The sequence below is a fragment of the Leptodactylus fuscus genome, chromosome 8 (genome assembly GCF_031893055.1).
Source record: "Leptodactylus fuscus isolate aLepFus1 chromosome 8, aLepFus1.hap2, whole genome shotgun sequence".
Classification (NCBI taxonomy): Eukaryota; Metazoa; Chordata; class Amphibia; order Anura; family Leptodactylidae; genus Leptodactylus; species Leptodactylus fuscus.
The window spans coordinates 71,979,253-71,999,322 of record NC_134272.1 but is presented as its reverse complement, the minus strand read 5'-3'; the positions used below and the strand labels follow the sequence as shown (position 1 = coordinate 71,999,322).

Here is a 20,070-nt window from a genome sequence, read left to right as displayed (position 1 = left end):
CCCCTGTTGCATCAATTCTGATCCCCACTGCTACCTACTTCCTACTGGCCCTTCTTGAGACACGGCAGTGGCTGTGGTTCTTTCCTATGTGTCAAGAAGGACCAGGTAATAGAGATGAGTGATGACTTGGGACGCCTCCAAATGTGTGAGGGTTTAGAGGTTTTCACTGTTTCGTTGGAGTCCTGAGCTCAAATCTAACCAAGGACAACATCTATATGGAGTTTGGATGTTTTCTCTGTGTTTGGGTGGGTTTCTTTCCAAGACACACTGATAGAGAATTTAGGTTGTGGGCCCCACTTGGAACAGTGAGATGACAATATCTGTAAGGGACTACAGTACATATTGGTGTTGGATCAGAGGGAAGTATTACATATATACACTATGTGATCAAAAGTAACCAGACACCTGGCTGAAAATAACTTACAAGTTGGTGGCGCCCTCCATCGGTAATGCTGGATACAATATGGTGTTGGCCCACCCTTAGCCTTGATGACAGCTTCCACTCTTGCAGGCATACGTTCAATCAGATGCTGGAAGGTTTCTTGGGGAATGGCAGCCCATTCTTCTTGGAGTGCTGCACTGAGGAGTGGTATCGATGTAGGTCGGTGAGGCGTGGCATGAAGTCGGCGTTCCAAAACATCCCAAAGGTGTTCTATAGGATTCAGGACTGTGTGCAGGCCAGTCCATTACAGAGATGTTATTGTCGTGTAACCACTCTGCCACAGGCCGTGCAGTATGAACAGGTGCTCGATTGTGTTGAAAGATGCAATCGCCATCCCCGAATTGCTCTTCAACAGTGGGAAGCAAGAAGGTGTTTAAAACATCAATGTAGGCCTGTGCTATGATAGTGCCACGCAAAACAACAAGGGGTGCAAGCCCTCTCCATTACCGATGGAGGGCGCCACAAACTTGTAAGTCATTTTCAGCCAGGTGTCTGGATATTTTTGATCACATATATATATATATATATATATATATATATATATATCTCCAGCTGGATAACGCCTTTAAATAACCTGGCCAAGAACTTTCCCTTTTACCAGTCTTCTAAATGTATTCCATAGTTCCGAATTCTAAAATAAACATGAAATTGAAATGTTCCATTGACAGACAAAAGTTTAAATTTCATTATTGCCATTTTTTCTCTGGGTGCCAGTGACGATGAGAAGGCAGAACACCATTCACATCCAGGACCATTCTGAGAATTTAGAAAACATTTGGCTTACATGTTTCTGCAGTCCCGCTCATATTGAAATTTGTTTCCCTTTCATCTCTTTCCCAGTAAAATCAGCAGTGGGGGCTTATCCTGTTAGCTTCCTTAGAACTTCCTTTTTAGAATTCCCAATCTATTGCAGCACATTCACATACCGGGAACAAGATGCCTTTTCATGCTGTCAACTTTTTTTTTTTCATCTGAAATGTAAATTAATTCTTGCTAGTACGCCTTGACAGAGATCAAAGTAGGGGTATTAACCTTATTGGGCCTCCTCTCCACCGGAATCTGCTGCTGAGGCGGGGAGGTTAGTGTTGGGGGGCAATCTTAATTGTTATCTGTGGCAGTTCTCCAAGCAGTGGTCCAACTAGAAGTCGGCGTTTCAAAGTTCTTTTTTTTTTTATTTTTTCATAGCGATTTTATCATTTTTTTGCAAACTATGATGTAAAAAACAGGATCTTATTTCATTGAAGAGAGTCTCGGCCCGATTGTACAATATTATCTAAGTGGTTTTGACAGCGATTGATCTTAGTCTGGTATAAAACAGGAAAGCAGCCCCCTGATGGAAATCTCTTAACTTAAGAAATTGTTCTTTTTTTTTTTTCGGCGGAGTCTTTGGGGGTATGAGAATTTGCATTTTAAAAATAAACAGGCGCCTTTCAAATACATGAGCTGGTGGTCGAGAGATCTCAGTGGGATTATGTACTGCACAACCCATTGATCAAGTGGAGGAGACAAGAAAGGCTTGAAAAAATAATCTAGTTGAAGTTACATTCCCTATGGGTATGGAAATATACATACAAATAGTGATATCTGATGCGCCGCGCTGTCAGATGGAATTTCACTGAATAGGAGTTGATGGTGGATGTTGCTCGGGTGCGATAGCATTTCCATAGACAAAGCCCACCTACGCACCTGCTGAGACTGCACCTGAAGACAATAACATGTGGTAGGGAAATAGTGCAGCGAAAACCAAAGATATCCGAAGTCAGTTCAAAAACTTTTTTTTTTTCTTTTGGGTAATGGGAGGTTAGAATTCTCCTTTATCTGTAATAGTTGCCACAGGTGTAACTGTTCTTCTAGAATACTTCCAAAACGGAATTCTTGTTATGATTTTGTGTCGTACAAATCAAAAATGATCAATTAAAACCAGTCGAAAAAAACTTTTTTTTTCTCCATTTTTTTATGGCTTTTTTTTTGGCAGGCATTATATGTATATTCTGTTCTAGTTTTCTGCATCTTCTAATAGGTGCTCAGTTTGTATTTTTTTCTATTTCCCGACTTTCCTGAGGAATGAGTGCAGTTAGTTTTGCTGCCTGATATAGTTTGGGGCCAGAGAAGAGAAAGGGGCCTGATTCTGAGTTCTGACATTGAGTGCAACAGAGAGAGGGAAGGACCCCCGAAAAAGGACATTCTGTGCTCTTAGGAATGATGGATTCCCGAGTCACTTGTATTGTATCAAAAGCCTCTTTATTGGTATGACTGGAGCACAACGTGTTTCGAGGACTGTCGTCCTTTTTTCAAGTGCAATAATAAATTACCTTAAAAAACCAAAACAACATAAAATCCATACATATACTAAAAAATAAAAAGAATAAAGCACCATAAAAAAATTTTGGGCAATTTTTGGCAGGCATTATATGTATATTATATTCCAGTTCTCTGCATCTTCTAATAGGTGCACTCTACTAATTCCAGCTCAGTTAGTATTTTTCTCTTGTCCCCACATTTCCTGAGGAATGAGTACAGTTAATTTTGCTGCCTGATATAGTTATCATAGTTATCATGCTCTCTACTGCCAAGTTAGGGGTTTTGGGCCAGAGTAGACAAGGGGCCTGATTCTGAGGTCTGACATTGACTGTCTCTGATTATACAATGTCATAGCACAGAATCATGCCCCCTTGTCTATTCCTGTCTGAGCCTACCCGCTTGACGGTAGTCTGATTATCATATGAGGCACCAAAACTAACTGCACTCATTACTCAAAAATGGTGGGGGCTATAAAAAAAATTCCAACTGTGCCAAAATCAGTGGAGCAGAGCCTATCAAAGAAAGGTCTTCCTTAAGAGGACACTAGCATACCGGCAAAAGAAAAGAGATAAAGATGACGGCGCCATGCTGTAGGGAAAAAAGCTTTTATACTAGTCCAAGTCAAACGGAGAAAGAAAAAATAAGCAACTGCAAACAGAAGATGATGTTTGTTATATATGAGTTATAATAAGTTTGATGGGTTAAGGCGCGCCCGTCCCTCTCTCCGCCCTGTCTCACATTTTCGGAAATTTTTTCGTGATTGCTAAAGTGACAACCTCAGAAGTTTTTAGGGAACTGACAACCTCTCTGAGAAATGTAACATTTGGAACTATGGTTGTCACCCAGTGTTTTTTTTAAAACGCGATTCATTGTTCACATTCTGAATTTTTACCCTGAGATGGCAGAGCTGTAATTCTCTCTTTCCCCTTCCAATTCTAATTTCCTACTAAGACCATTAGTCAGATCCAAACCACTTGCTTTTTATAGCGTGATAATCTACAACATTATATACATCTGCTGATATGATGAGGCCGTATATGTAAGCACTTCATTGTATAATACTTACAGCTCTGCCCTTCAGTTTTCGAGTATATTATAATTAATTTCTAGCTACAGAGATTAGGTTTATCACATCCAGACTTCTCTCTGTGCAAAATATTGTGTTTCCTATACTATACTCCATACTATTCAGAGTATAATCCTTCTGAGCCAGCCGGAGATGATATAGCGAGTGCTACAATAATGGGTATTCATTTAATATGAACTAAGTTCTGTATAGGATGGGTGTCTACAATGAATAATTCTTATATCTTACTGATCGTTCCTGCGACTCTCCCATTGTAACCTGTTAATTTCACACTGAGTGAGCTAAATGTGCACGTTCCAAGCTGGAAGCGAGCAGCGATTTATACGGCAAAATACAGCCGAAAGCAGCTTGTCCTACATAACAAGAGTGGAAATGATTGTTCTAACCTTTATGCTCTGAAATACTCAACATACCTTCCTCTAAGTCTATGGCCAGTAATGGAAGCTATATTGGTATCAATGCTTGCTATGGTGGCAGCGGTATAACTTAAAGGGGTTGTCCAGTTTTGCAAGTAATGTAAATGATATTGTTTGTTTAATGAAAAGTTGTACAATTTTCCAATATCCTTTACGTATCAATTCCTCAAGACTTTTTTTAGATTCTTTGATTGCATTGTTTACTTCCAGTAGGTACAAATCCAGTCCATGGTCATGTGATATACAGTCCATGGTCATGTGATATGGAGTCCATAGTCATGTGATAAGGAGTCCATAGTTATGTGATATACAGTCCATAGTCATGTGATATGGAGTCCATAGTCATGTGATATACAGTCCATGGTGATGTGATATGGAATCCATAGTCGTGTGATATACAGTCCATGGTCATGTGATATAGAGTCAATAGTCATGTGATATGGAGTCCATAGTCATGTGATATACAGTCCATGCTCATGTGATATACAGTCCCTGGTCATGTGATATTGAGTCCATAGTCATGTGATATACAGTCCAAGGTCATGTGATATACAGTCCATGGTCATGTGATATGGAGTCCATAGTCATGTGATATACAGTCTATGGTCATGTGATATAGAGTCAATAGTCATGTGATATAAAGTCCATAGTCATGTGATATACAGTCCATATATATGGAATCCATAGTCATGTGATATTCAGTCCATGGTCATGTGATATACAGTCCATATATATGGAATCCATAGTCATGTGATATTCAGTCCATGGTCATGTGATGGACACACAGGTGCACAGCTTGTTACAGTTATCATACATCTTTCTTGTAACGAGCTGTGCACCTGTGTGTCTGTCACATGATCATGGACTGGTTTTTATCCATTGGAAATAACCAATGATTGAGAACAAGCTGAGATTTAGAAAACCCCTACTAATTGATACAGAAAGTATATAGGAAAATTGTAGAACTTTTCATCTTACAAACAGTAACATTTATTTGTGCAACTGGACAATCCCTTTAAGTTGGAGTGACTTACCTTCGTGTGGAGAAATTCCTGCTACAGCAGGTTACTTCCATGACAAATATTACTTCTAGATGACCTCTGTAACATGGAAAGGGAGTGGAAGACAAAATGCATGTTTCCAATATTCTCTATTTTTCACTGTGTAATACCCTGATTGTTACAAGTCATATGGACTGGTCCAGGTCATCACTTTGGTAATTTTCTGAAGGCTGGGCCATTGCTCTTGTTAGGCAGAACAGAGTTGCACCACGGGAGATGTGTGTTACTCTCCCACAGTGCGGCCCACTGATATCAGGAGTTACCCAGAATACCCATGACATGAAGAGGCATACTATTAGGGTGCGTTCACACAATGTAAAATTGAGCGTGATCTGGCACGTATACGTCGTGTCAGAGTTTGAGCACTCAAAAAGATCCCATTGATTTCAATGGGAGTTACGAGCGTATACGCCGCGTTATTATGCGGCTGCAAAGGTGCGAAGGTGATGCTTTTTCTATGTCCAGTCGGTTCCATTCTCCTTCACTATCACCAAGCCGATATTTGGTCTCCAGACCACCTGCTCAGATATAAAGGGGTGCCCAACTGTGAGCTCTATCACATGTATGGCTAAGTCATGCACTCTATATGGGACCTTGGTTCCTCCCTATACTCTGGTCTCGAGGATATAGAGGACACCTCTTTTTCATATTAAGTAAGTTGTGTTCTGTAAAAATCCCAAAGGGAAAGTTACAGGTATTAAAAAAGCTTGTAAATCCGCAATAAGTAAACTGCGCTCCGCAGAATACAGCAGAAGAGAGAAAAACTTGCAAACACTTTTACTGTAGAGGTATCCACATATTATTGCCAGTAAACTAAACATTCCACAGTCGGCATATGTATCCACTAATTTCAATGCATTTATTCAGCCATCCATTTTGGGGGGTTTTTTCATTGATGTGGATACATCACGGAATCCTTACATCAATGTAATGGGTCTATGGGGAAAAAAAGATGGTACACCTGTGTAAATCAATTTTTATGGACCTAGAGACATTGAAAAGAATGGGGAATGTAAAAAAATATCAATATAAAAAATGGATCAGCCATGGGTACAAAATTTAGACATGTGAATACAGCCTTAGCTTTAGTCCCCTTTAACATTCCTTATTGTTTGTACACTTTGTACTAGTATTGACTTTTTCTCTCTTTTCAGCTTTTAAGGGTTATGTGGCCAGAAAGAATTATATTATAATAAAGAGCACACCAGCTACATTCACAGACGGATCTCTAGGCAGGACAGGCAGCGTATATAGCAACAGAAAATGGTAAGTTACATCTTCAATGACTTATACTCCACTTATACGCAAAAAAAATCCAAAACATTTTATAGCAATGTTCTTCTTAGAGTTCAGTATGGCCACCATTTTCTATGTCCGGTCGGTTCCAAATCAAAGGGATCATAAGGAAAAAAGCCTCCCATTGATTTCAATGAGGAGCGCACGTATGCCGGCTCCCATTCAAGTCAATGGGAGCTGCTTTTTATGCGCTCATTCTGAACGTGTTTTTACGATCAGAATGAGCGCAGCGTTACATCGTGTGAAGGCTCCCTTAGACTGACGACATTACCTTGTAGGGCGGCTTCTTGACTTCCCAAAGATGTCTTTCTTATTCTGCATTGCAGCTCTATTTTCATAAAATCAGTGTTTTATTCTTATGACAATTAGCTGGAAAGGCTTTAGGGTGTTTCTTCTCGTGCTGGGGCTTTGCTTTCTGCTATAATCAACCCTAACCATTCTCCAGCTCCAGCCTTCATTTCTGGAGTGACAAGTCCCACTTTGTCACACTTTTTCTGCAGTTAGAGAGGGTTGTCTAGATTAGAGAGCAAAGCCTTGGAAAGTAATATTTTAGGTGTGTAAAATACTACAAAGTAAGAATGCTTTCAGAAATAATAGGGTCAGTCGTTTATTTTTGACACTTAACAGATGAAAGTGAAGTGAAAAGAAAAATGTAATCCCATCAATATTTGGTGTGACCTTTGTCCTTTGGAGGAGGAGTCTGTAAGTGATGATACGGCCCTCACAGATATAGCCCTGATCTCATCATCGTCCAGTCTGTCTGGGATGACATGAAGAGACAGACGGATTGGAGCAAGCCTACATCCACAGAAGATCTGTGCTCCAAGATGGCAATGGGAACAATCTCCCTGCTGAGTTCTACTAAAAACTGTCTTCAAGTGTACTGAGAAGAATTGGTGGAAAACAAAGAGCAAAGGTCACACCAAATATTGATGGGATTTAGATTTCTCTTTTCTTCATTCACTTTACATTCTGTTAATTGACAAAATTAAACTATTAACCCCTCTATTTTTTAAAGCACGCCTACCAGAAACTTTTGCACTGTACTGTATATTAATACCTAGAAAAAATACAAAAAAAACCTTACTCATGTCACTGCTGACCCCATAACCTGGTTGTATTAAGTATGGTTTGAGCCCCCCATGGTATCGTTGGCCATTTCTGATCTAGAGCCTACTTTATATAGCTTTTTACTGTTGCGTATTTGGCTACAAACCAAACTTTACCTAACTTCAATAAAAATCTAAACACGAATAAAGTAAGGGGGGCACAAATTTAGTCCATAAAATGTCCCATTTCCTGTACTTTGATAAAAAGTGAATGTATTGAGTCGTTGTATTTCCTTGCTTATAAATCACTTTATCTCATTTCTGTTCTCCCAGGCAAGAGAATGGTGACACTACTCATTTCACAGAGTCTAACAGCCTGGACCAGCAGTTGGAGCAGGTAGTCTTACGTGGGGGCTCTGAGCACGCCATTGTTACTCTGCATTCCTCCGTCTCCTGTTCATAGTTGTGTTCACGGCTATTTGGCTGAGCCATGTGAACATGAAACCGTTAGTTATGTTTTGAAGTCTCTGAGACAAAGGCCCCGCTTGCTAAGAACTTGAGTTCTGTGGAAAGACAGGGAGGTACAGTGAAAAGAGAGTATCAAAAGGCTGAAAATTTGCTGCGGAGAATAAAACGCGAGCTGCTCCCCGAGGTGGTGTGTCTGTGCACTCCGCTTAGCTACAGATGTTACAGCCTCTATTTTAGTAAAGACCTCAGGTTCTTTGGTAGCACTTTGATATCCTGCTCGAATTCAATATGTGAAATGGAGGAGTCTTTCTGTGACTTGGAGCACAGTACAAGCTTTGAAGTTTGATCCAATTTTTGCTGCTTACCATTTGATGTTGAAAGGATGAAATGAAGAAAATGTACAGTTTTTTTGCCAGTAACTCTGTAGAGCATATGTAAGATAAAAAAAAAATCAAAATCCGCTGGATGATGTACTTAGAAATGTTAAGCAGATTAATACCTTCCTATAGCTTTTTGCTGATACAAATGAAACACGAGGGGGGGGGGGGGGACCGGATAGCGCATAATGTGCCTGGAGATTTCGAGTTTATAAAAATGGTTTGTGAAGGAGCTAGCTCTCAAAAATATCCCATCGTATCGGCTGCTGGTTAACTATTTCCTGTGCAGACTGGGTTCCTTGTGTTGGCAAGAATGAGGTTAACAAGTTTGCAAGCTGCTACGAGTCTGCGGGCTTCCTTCTCTTATACTTTAGTCTCTGGATCAATGTTCTTACTACTTCACTTTTTGATCTCTGGGGAATATCTAGTTTGGGTCATTGCTATTGTCATTGGTTATGACTACGGATGTATCTGGATCAGAGTCCAACCAGAGCAGAGTCCACCTGAAATCGAGGAGAGTCCAGCACTGTCAGTGACAACAAAAAAGGTTACAAGACAGACCCCGTTATAGTCAATGAGGTCCTTTGAGATTCTTTGATGTCCGGGTCCATTTTATTTCAAAATACAGTATGTTTTTCTGTTCCTATGATGAAGCAGAAGAACAGATTAAGCTCAAAATTTTCCAGCATAGATTGGTGTAATTTTGGTGCAATCTTTGTCACATTGTCCGTTCTTGCACCAAAGATGCTCCACATCCCTTGTTCTGTGCCATCTCGCCATTCTGTCCTGACTGGTATAGATTGGCATTCTGGCACATGGGTGTGCTCCTGATTTATTAAGAAGCTGGAGTTTCTCCAGCATGTCTTTGGTCTGTTAGGCCCTTTATGAAGACCGGCGTACAAAACACCAGTCTTTATAAATCTGTCCCAATGAAAGTGAGTGATAGCTAAAGATAATATATGGGCTGAGTAAAAAAAAACCATACAATGGAAAATCAAAGAGGTTTTCTGGGACTTTAATATTGATGACCAGTCTTCAGGGTAGGTCATCAATATAAGATTGGTGGGGTCTGACTCCGCTGATGCCTTACATTGTGTAGTGGCCTTACCTAGTTACTGAAACTCATGCCCTTTTGAAATGGACCATTTACAGCCACTGCACAATATACGGACCTTGTCTGCTTCCAGAGTGCCCCTTTAATCAGCTGGTCTGGTAGAAATATCCGGTCCAGGGAGATTAAATTTACTTACCTGATCGCCACAATCTCCAGATGACGTGATCGGAAGCAGCGATCCAACCCCCGGATCACTCCACCATCACCTGGGTTGCTCCCTCCTTCCCAATCTCACTTGTAATTAATTACCTTTGCTATGGGGCTGGCATAATTAAAAGGGTTGTCCACTTTCAGACCAATATTGAGAGGCAAATGTTATTGTTTATATAATGAAAATGTGATCATTTTTCTGTATCAATGTCTCACAGTTTTCTAGATCTCTGCTTGCTTTCACTTATTATTGTTACTCCCAGTGGATAAAAATCAGTCCATAATCATGTGATATATAATCCATGGTCATGTGATATACAGTCCATGGTCATGTGATATACAATCTACGGTCATGTGATATACAGTCCATGGTCATGTGATATACAGTCCATGGTCATGTGATATACAGTCCATGGTCATGTGGTATACAGTCCATGGTCATGTGATATACAATCTATGGTCATGTGATATATAATCCATGGTCATGTGATATATAATCCATGGTCATGTGATATACAGTCCATGGTCATGTGATATACAATCTACGGTCATGTGATATACAGTCCATGTTCAAATGATATACAGTCTATGGTCATGTGATATACAATCCATGGTCATGTGATATACAGTCCATGGTCATGTGATGTACAGTCCATGGTCATGTGATATACAGTCCATGGTTATGTGATATATAATCCATGGTCATGTGATATACAGTCCATAGTCATGTGATGGACACACAGGTGCTCAGCTTGTTACCTGGCAGATATCTGATTATTGTGCTATGACTATAACGAGCTGTGCACCTGTGTGTCCATCACATGACCATGGACTGTATATCACATGACCATGGACTGTATATCACATGATCATGGACTGATTTTTATTTGGTGGAAGTAAGCAGAGTGAATAAAAGCAAGCAGAGATCTAGAAAAACGTGAGGAATTGATACAGAAAGTATATTGGAAAATTGTACATTTTACAACAATTTGATTCTCAGTATTGGTGTGAAAGTGGCCAACCCCTATAATTAATTACCTGTGAGATTGGGAAGGCAGGAAGGGGCGAAGCGACCTGGGGGTCAAAGCACTATTTCCAAACACATAACCCGGGGCTGGAACCTCTGGGTCCATCACCATCATCTGCCAGATCGAGTAAGTAAATTTAAATGCCCCGGACAACCCCTTAAGGATTGGGCATAACTACTTAAGTCCCATGTTGCACTTTAAGTTACCTACTTACTGCTGAAGGTCATCATAGAGCCGGTTTTGCTTTGGGGCCCCACAATTCCTTACACTTGACCTCCTCTCCTAAGAATTGTTGCATTTTTGGAAATGATACAAGATATAATGAAATAATGTAAATTTCTAATAGTCTATGCTTAGTATAGATATATCCCTAGTAGTCCGTGTCTAAGCTGCCCAGAAAGCTGATCATCCCCTGAACCTCCTTCCCATAAGCGTAGTACATTCTACTAGTTTATAGCGGTAGTTTTGTACATCTAATTTAGATTGTTATCTGTTAATATAATCTTTTCGATTGTTTTCATCCATGAAATTACAGAAATTAGCAAACCTACCTATACATGGTAATATAATAAAAGTCATTCCTTTTTTCATTCCCAGTCCCTCATATTACAATAACTTTCTCCATGGCCTATTTAACACTAATAAGCTTGAATGTTAGGCAAACGAAAACTCTAAAATTAGCTCCGATGGCGGTTTTTCTCATACGGATTGAGAGTTTTATGCTTTTCCTTAATACATGTAGGGGGTGCTGAAATACCCCAGACCGCTTGTTGCCCCCTGAATATTAGCAGCCCACTCTTTAAATAATATTCTGTACAGATATATCTACCCCTAGCTCAAAATTGGGTAAAGGGGATTTTCCAAAACTTAATAACCTATCCTTGGCGGGGAGTTCAACACCTGGGACCCCCATTTACTGCAGTGTTCCTTCTTTCTGGATAGGGGCAGACATAGCTGTAGGTGGTGCATAGGTGACATTTGCAACTGGGCCTCAAGGATGATACATAGGTCAAGATTTATTATTTTACACCAGTTTTCTGGCATAAAAAAGTCACACATCTCGGGTTTAAACCTTTTAAATGCCAGTTGTGACATAATTATTGTACTGCCCATACCACTTCCCAAAAGGGGGCGTAGTAAGGGTGTGTTGGGGGCAGGTACATTGACAAATTTGTTATCATTCACAAACCGGAAATGAAACTATTGTATTATACTTTGGGGTCCTCTTGGGTGACGTCATGCAGCCCAAAGTTAAGGCTGAGGCCTGTGACTAGGCCTCAGCTGTCACATGGGCTGTGCTGACCTCTTCCAGGAGTTTGGAAAAGGACTCTGGGGGGTGAGAAGGCTCAGAAGAGGTGGGGGAGATGAGTGGAACAGTTTATTATGTTTTCACACCTCCCCCAAGCCTCCACTTATTATATTTGAATTATAACAGTTTTAGTTCTGGTTTGCGGTTGAACACCCTACAGTATTGGGTTTTGGTGAACATTGGGGTTGAATCTGGTTCGTTCATCCCCAGCCATGTGTATGGGGACATTACAGTAAAATGGGTCAGTATTCTAGCTCTTATCTATGTATATAGCGTCTAGCACACCGACATCCCACACCGTCATGTACTATGAGCCTTGGTCCCAGAAAACCATTTTATGAAGGGATGACAGGTGTTATTACATTAGTGCACATATCACACACAGAAGAGTGCAGACATGAGTCAGAAGAATGAATGCAGAGGGTCATTTCATCTGAGGAAGGAGGTTGATATTACTACTGAAAGAAAATTAAAGGATCCTGATAGGTATTGTTTGTACTGTATACCGTCTACCAATAACTATTTGGACACCCACACAAATGAAGATATCTGTGGTCGTGATGTACGTCACGCCTTCTGCTGTTAAATAGGAAACAGCATTGGCCTTAGTCAGATGCAAGATGCCACGAAGTGCAGAGTTGTTTGATTTTGAGAAAGTGGTAATTGTGGGGTACCACAGAAATGGTCGATCCTTAAGCGACATAGCAAGCGAACTGAATTACCCAAAATCTACAGTGTCCTATGTGATTACGAAGTGGAAGGTGAATGGTGATTGTCGGAATATGCCTCAAGTCGGCAGACCCCTGAAACTGGGAGATAGAGACCGACGAGTGCTGGCCAGAGAAACCGCACCCAACCGATGGCTCACATACACCAGGAGTATCACCAGGCATCCGGGAGTATTGTGTCGATCAATACCATCCGTAAGGAAGCATCTGCTGGGGTCTACCAACTATTGGATAGGAATAAATGTTGTGTTTCTATTCTACTACAGGTGTCCAAATACTTATTGGTGACCAATGTGGTTTAAGGATTTGGTCAGGAATTTTGTTAAAATATTAATTCATATATGTTTTTCTATTTCAGTTTAAAAATTATGATGTTTTAACCATACATAATGCAGACAACATAGACATGGACAGCGGCAGGCAGCATTTCAATATCCTTGGATCTCGGAGAAGTACAGGTAAATTATATATTCAATCCTAATATAATACAGCTAAGAACAAGAATGTATGGAAACTGCGCATGGAAAATATTTTAGTACTATAAGGCCTCAAATATTGGCTGTAGATGTTTATTTTGCTCCTGAAAAATAGAATTTAATTTGGGATTGATTTCTCTGAATTGCGTTGGTTTTAATAAATCTGCCCCATTGACTTCTATGGCAGAGTGTTCTGAGCATGCTCAATGACCTTTGCAGGGGTCAGTATGCAGGGCGGGGGATAAGGTCAGATGTGATGTCACCTACTGTGAATGGTAGACCATGTGTTATCTTTATATAGATTTCACCTGTATTGGTAATCCTACTTGTGATGATGAAATAACTGCTGAGAAGTGATCTCTACAGAACAGGAAGTATTGTAAAGTTCAGTACCAAAACGCATTGGCAGAATTGTATTTTTCCTATTAAACTCCACAAATAATTTTTCACCGTTCCACAATACTGTACAGAGAATTAAATGATGCTGATAAGAAATACAACATATTCTGCAAAAAAAAAAGTCCTCATATGACTATGTCAAGAGAGAACATCAAAAAGTATTGGCCTTGGAAGATGGGGAGGAAAAAACAAAAATATAAAAAAAAAAATCACTGAATCCTCAAGAGGTGGAAAATGAAATAAAAATCTCAATAAATGGTCATAGAATATTGTTAATCTATTTAAACAATAGGTGAATAGGGTATTTTCTGATAATACATTCCATCCAAGGGTATGTTATGTTGACATCTGTCCATTGTTCTGGTTCTCCAATGACTATAATTAGGGGTGAGGAGCTGAGGGGAGGAGGAGGAGGGGGCGGAGCTGAGGGGGCGGAAAGGATCGCAAGAAGGGGGGTGGAAGCGGAAAGGGGGCGGGGCCGAGCGGAAAGGGGGTGGGGCTGAGTTGAGCGAGCGGAGTTCGCAGGCAGGGAGAGGACCTGCTCTCTGCCTGAGTGCGAGGGGCAGCCGCTGGAGCAGCGCTGCGTCCAGCAGGGCCGCCCCAATACATTGCTCGCTTCCCATGTCGGGCTGCAGACACGGTGACGCTAAGCCAGTCCAGAACAGCTTGTCCTGGACTGGCTTAGGTCAGCAAAAATGCTGCCCTCCCGAGGCCCTGGCATAGCGCCGCCTGAAGCTTCAGGTCGCCTCATGGGAGGTGCGGCGCTGACTATAATGGGATCTATTGGAGGTTCCTTCTTTTAAACTGAAGCACCAGACGTTGGATTTGCTGCACTTTTTCGTCTGGCGATTGTCAACGCATATTGTGACGGAGTCTCCAACACAGATGTGAACGTAGCCTACAGGGTTGAATAGTAAAATAGTGGGTCAGCACTTCTGTTCTGAGACCCGTCTACAACAGTTCATCCTTTTTGGCTACACTGCACCTGAAAATAAGAATGATTTTCATTTTGGAGCCTCTATGGTGAAAATAAATTTTTCTTGTGTTAAGGATTATGGCCTATGGCATATGGCACCTACAAGTCAGCCTGCCTAGATATGACTGTCATTCCGAAGCAGTCTTGATCAATATGAAAAGTTGATCCTTATGGGCATGGTAAAAATGCGACCCGAAGCTTTAGTAGTCTGTAGCTGTTTGGCTGTATCAAACTATTGCTAATGAACATGTTTCCATGTTATGATGGCGTTTAGTGCTGCCTCCGATATGATTTCGCCTCCAGCACTTATGGTACGTAATATGAAGCTTTGAATAGGACGCTGGCTCCGCTGCTTCATGTCATTTAAGGAATGAAGATCAAAAGTAATGAGAACATAATCAAAATTGCATGCTCTGGATAAATAAGAATATTAATATGATATCAAAATATAATTAACATGGGTTATCAGCTAATACATAAGGAAAACATGGTAGTGTGCAGGGGAATTGCCCTATAAAGGTTTCATGTAGATTTTAGCGACCATCACTGATAGCCCTGAGTGCAATGCAATGTACAGTAGCGGCATAGTGGATGAGATGGGAAGGGAACCTGACAGGTGGTTTTTCCATGCTAAACTCGGCTGAGATTTGCCAAAAAAGTGGGGACGTGCAACAATAAAAAAAATTGCACAAGGATTTAATCTATTGAAAGCCCTCATCTGATGATGGATGGTAGCATGGACTATAGTAATGGTAGTCTGAACCCACCCTAATATGTAATTCAGTTTGGAGTTATTGACATCCTTATATCTGGTCGTGCATGCAGTGTTGTGTTGTAGTCTGCAAAACAATACATAGATACAGATATAGACATATATATATTTCTAGCTCATGTGTGGTCCAGTGGCAGTCTGGAATAGGCCTCAGCCCAGGTGTGGGTCATAGGCTCATTCCTGTGCCAAAAAAGGCTGCAGAGCCTGCACTTCAAGGCAGATCCTGGGAGCGAGAGGAAGTGCCTGGGTCTGTCCTGACACTGTGAGACTGCTGAGATAGTATTGTCCTTTCTTTGGTTGATTTGTGTGGTTGGTAGCAAGCCCCCCGTAGAGGTACGATTTACTGTACTGCTCAGATGAGCAAGATTTTGTTTCACACCGTTTTGCCTGAAGTTAAGGCTGTATTTTATTTTGCTCATTTTTGTGCCTGATGTGAGGGTTTATTTATTTTGCAAAGTTTTTTTTAAATAAACCTATATGGCTACAGTTTTGTGTCTCTGATTGGAACCGCACCATTGCTGCTACTGAGTTACCTTCCCACTGCTTATTACCTTTGTGACATGACTGTATATGTTATCCCTTTAATGTGACATAACTGTGTGTATTATCCCTGTACTGTGACGTCACTGTGTTTTTTTTATCCCTATACTGTGACATCACTGTATATATTATCCCTGTACTGTGACATCACTGTGTGTATTATCCCTGTACTGTGACATCACTATGTGGATTATCCCTGTATTGAGACATTACTGCATATATTATCCCTGTATTGTGACATTACTGCATATATTATCCCTGTATTGTGACATCACTGCATATATTATCCCTTTAGTGTGACATAACTGTGTTTGTTATCCCTATACTGTGACATCACTGGGTTTATCATCTATTATTGTAGTTCCCATTTGTCATATTTGTTGCCCATGTCATCATGTAATAATAATGACAATAACATGACTGCATCGTCCCTAACTCATTGTGACAGTGTATATACAGTGTATGTACAGCTAGGTACTTATGTTTTTTAATGCTATCTATTTTGTGTTCACCTCACCCAACATTGTAGCTTATAAACCCAATTTGCTCGGTATTCCTGGGTCGCACCATCACATGTGCACTGTATAAAAGCTCTTATCTCAGTAATTGGATGGTAATGATATTATATATGCTTTTCCCGTAGTCTCTTTCATCTTAAAATCATTGTTTGTACCTTGTTATCAGAGAGTTGACTGCTTTAGTAACGCCTAAGTGTCTAATCTTACAGCTATAAATTATATGGTTTATGGTGGAGGAATATGAAATCCAGTACAAAGAACAGTATTACTGGTCATGAAAAAGTCCTGGAATGGTCTGGTTCTCATATAAAAGTCCTTAGTGGAGGGGGCGAGCTGGTAGAAGAGAATCTTCTATAAATTATGTGAAGCATATGGTGCAACCCCATTATACAGATATCTATAGATCTGTATTACATAATAGGTTATATCGCTGCAAATACATTCATCCTCATACAGTTTTTATTTATTAGCAGTACACAGCCCCACTTATATAAGGCGGTGTGCTAACAACAGAGGAGCATATATAATTCTGCATAAAAGTGACGATAATCCGACAAGTGAGAATGTACTCATCTTTCAGGTGGTCGGTGACCCCTTTATACAGAGCCTTAGAGTCTATCACCACCAAACTCACTTCAAAGTCACTTAAATAGTAGAATGCTATAATAAATAATACTGCCAAGTAGAGATGAGCGAACACTGTTTGGATCAGCCGATCTGAACAGCACGCACCCATAGAAATGAATGGAAGCACCTGTGACGTCGGCTGGCCGCCAGCAAAGTCAGCGTCACAGGTGCTTCCATTCATTTCTATGGGTGCGTTCTGTTCAGATCGGCTGATCCGAACAGTGTTCGCTCATCTCTACTGCCAAGTGGTTGCCTAAATTAGTAAGTTTAACATCAGCTTCATGCTAGAGTTGGGGCAGCGTTCGGACACTCCAAAGCTATTCATGGGGCACCAGGGGACCATCTTCAACAGAGTAGACATCTTTACACAGTGCAATAAATGCACTGCAAAAAATTATATATCCCCGAATAACCACTTAAAAAAACCCCTAAAGAATGCCACTGCATCCTAGAATATTAGGGCAGATGGTTCCCGCTGCAATAATTCCAGGAGATGTGCCTTGTCCACCCCTAAGGCAACATCAGATTGCCTACATTGTAACCCAGAGTTGTATTCACAACTTTGCTGGCCAGTTTTGAACGCCCAAACTGCTTGTTACTCCTGTAATAAAACTCCCAAATTGGACTGAATATGAATCAGTCTCTTAGCAGTGAGAATGGCCACAAGGTATTAGGGGAAAACATTTGTGCCCTGTAAGAATCTATTAGAGCACCGACATCTTATAGAAATGTAAAAAAGTTGCGTATTAAATGGATTTCTCATGATTTTAGAAGTGGACAGTACAAATGATTCAATACTTACACAATACTGTTTAATAGTGTAAAACACGACAATTCATTCTCTTGTTTCAGGCTCAGAACAATATTTTGAAAAAAAGTTGAGAGCAACAAGAAGACGTTGTCAACAGCCGAAGACATTGAACAGCCCCGAGGATAGCCAGTACTACAACCAAATCAATGTGAGTGGTAGGAGGAGTGTTAGTCTGGAGGAGCTTGGACTCCGTGGATAAAAAGATTGAGATTCAGTAGATATCAAGTGTGTATACAACTGCAACTGTTCTACAAATACAATATCAATAACCCAACAAAATAACATAATATTTCCTGAACTTCACTTGCTGGATAGCAAGTCAAGACCCTGATGAACAGTGACGGAAATAAGTATTTGATCCCTTGCTGATTTTGTAAGCTTGCCCCCTGACAATGACATGAACAGTCTATAATTTTAAGGGTAAGTTAATTTTAACAGTGAGAGATAGAATATCAAAAATAAAAAGAAATAAGTATTTGACCCCCTACCAACCACTAAGAGTTCTGGCTCCTACAGACCAGTTAGACATTCCCACTAAACTCGGTACTTGCATTAAAAACAGATGCCTTTTTTTTTCTTTATGTAGATTGTCAGCCCCATATAGGAATCACAATGTACATTTTTCCCTATCAGTATATCTTTGGAATATGGGAGGAAATCCACGCAAACAAGGGGAGAACATACAAACCCCTTGCAGATATTGTACCTGGCAGGAATTGAACCCAGGTCTCCAGCGCTGCGAGGCTACAGTGCTAACCACTGAGCCATTGTGTTGCCCCCACAAATGTCTTATATTGTCACCTGTATAAAAAACTCCTGTCCACGACTCAATGAATCCGTCAGACACTAACCTCTACATCATGGGCAAGACCAAAGAGCTTTCTAAGGATGTCAGGGACAAGTAAGACTATGCTGGGTGAGAAGGAGGCAACTGTTGGTGCAATAGTAAGAAAATGGAAGAAATACAAAATGACTGTCAATCGACATTGATCTGGTGCTTCATGCAAAATCCCACCTCTTGGGGTATCCTTGATCATGAGGAAGGTGAGAGATCAGCCTACAACTACACAGGGGAACTTGTTAAGGATCTGAAGGCAGTTGGGATCGCTGGAGTAACACATTACGCCGTAATGGATTAGAATCCTGTAGTACCCACAAGGTCCCCCTGCTCAAGAAGGTCCATGTGCAGACCTGTCTGAAGTTTGCCAATGAACACCTGGATGATTCTGCGAGGGATTGGAAGAAGGTGCTGTGGTCAGATGAAACAAAAATTGAGCTCTATGGCCTTAACTCAGCTCGCCGTATTTGGAGGAAGAGAAATACTGACTATGGCCCAAAGAACTCCGTCCCCATGGTCAAGCATGGAGATGGAAACATTATGTTTTGGGGGTGTTTTTCTGCTAAGGGTACAGGACTACTTCATTGCATCAATGGGAGAATGGATGGAGCCATGTACCATAAAATCCTGAGTGACAACCTCCTTCCGTCCGGCAATGGGTCGTGGCTGAGTCTTCCACCAGGACAATGGCCCAAAACATACAGCCAAGGCAACAAAGAAGTGGCTCAGAAAGAAATACATTGAGGTCATGGAGTGGCCTAGCCAGGCTCCAGACCTCAATCCCATAGAAAACTTATGGAGGAAGCTGAAGCTCTGAGTTGCCAAGCGACAGCCTCAAAATCTTAATGATTTAGAGATGATCTGACCAAAATTCCTTCTGACGTGCGTAAACCTCATCAACTACAAAAGACCGTCTGACTACTGTGCGCACCAACAAGGGTTTTACCACCAAGTATTAAGTCTTGTTTGCCAGAGGGATCAAATACTTACTTCTCTATGCAAAATGCAAATAAATTGATAAAAATTTCTACAGATATTCTATCTTTCAGTGTTATAATTAAACTACCCTTAAAATTATAGACTGTTCATGTCTTTGTCAGGGGGCAAACTTACAAAATCAGCAAGGGATCAAATACTTATTTCCTTCACTGTATATGTCCAATTTCCTGTTGATATTTGCTCTCCCAACCCCAGCTTCCCTATAACATGCATGCAAGTTTATTTCATATGAAGAAGGTACAAGCTCGTACCTCCAACAACAGTATATTTCGGGCAGTAGTTAGGTTT

At 40.7% G+C, this 20,070-nt stretch overlaps 1 protein-coding gene across 1 annotated transcript in view; it reads left to right on the top strand.

Annotated features, from left to right (window-relative positions):
• Positions 1–20,070, top strand: part of MYO3B (myosin IIIB) — a 193,975-nt gene that overhangs the window by 168,690 nt on the left and 5,215 nt on the right. Inside the window, exons 29-32 of the mRNA XM_075284187.1 lie at positions 6,462–6,573; positions 7,986–8,049; positions 13,185–13,284; positions 17,987–18,093. Of these exons, the coding sequence (XP_075140288.1) occupies positions 6,462–6,573; positions 7,986–8,049; positions 13,185–13,284; positions 17,987–18,093 (383 nt within the window). The remainder of the gene's footprint in view (positions 1–6,461; positions 6,574–7,985; positions 8,050–13,184; positions 13,285–17,986; positions 18,094–20,070) is intronic.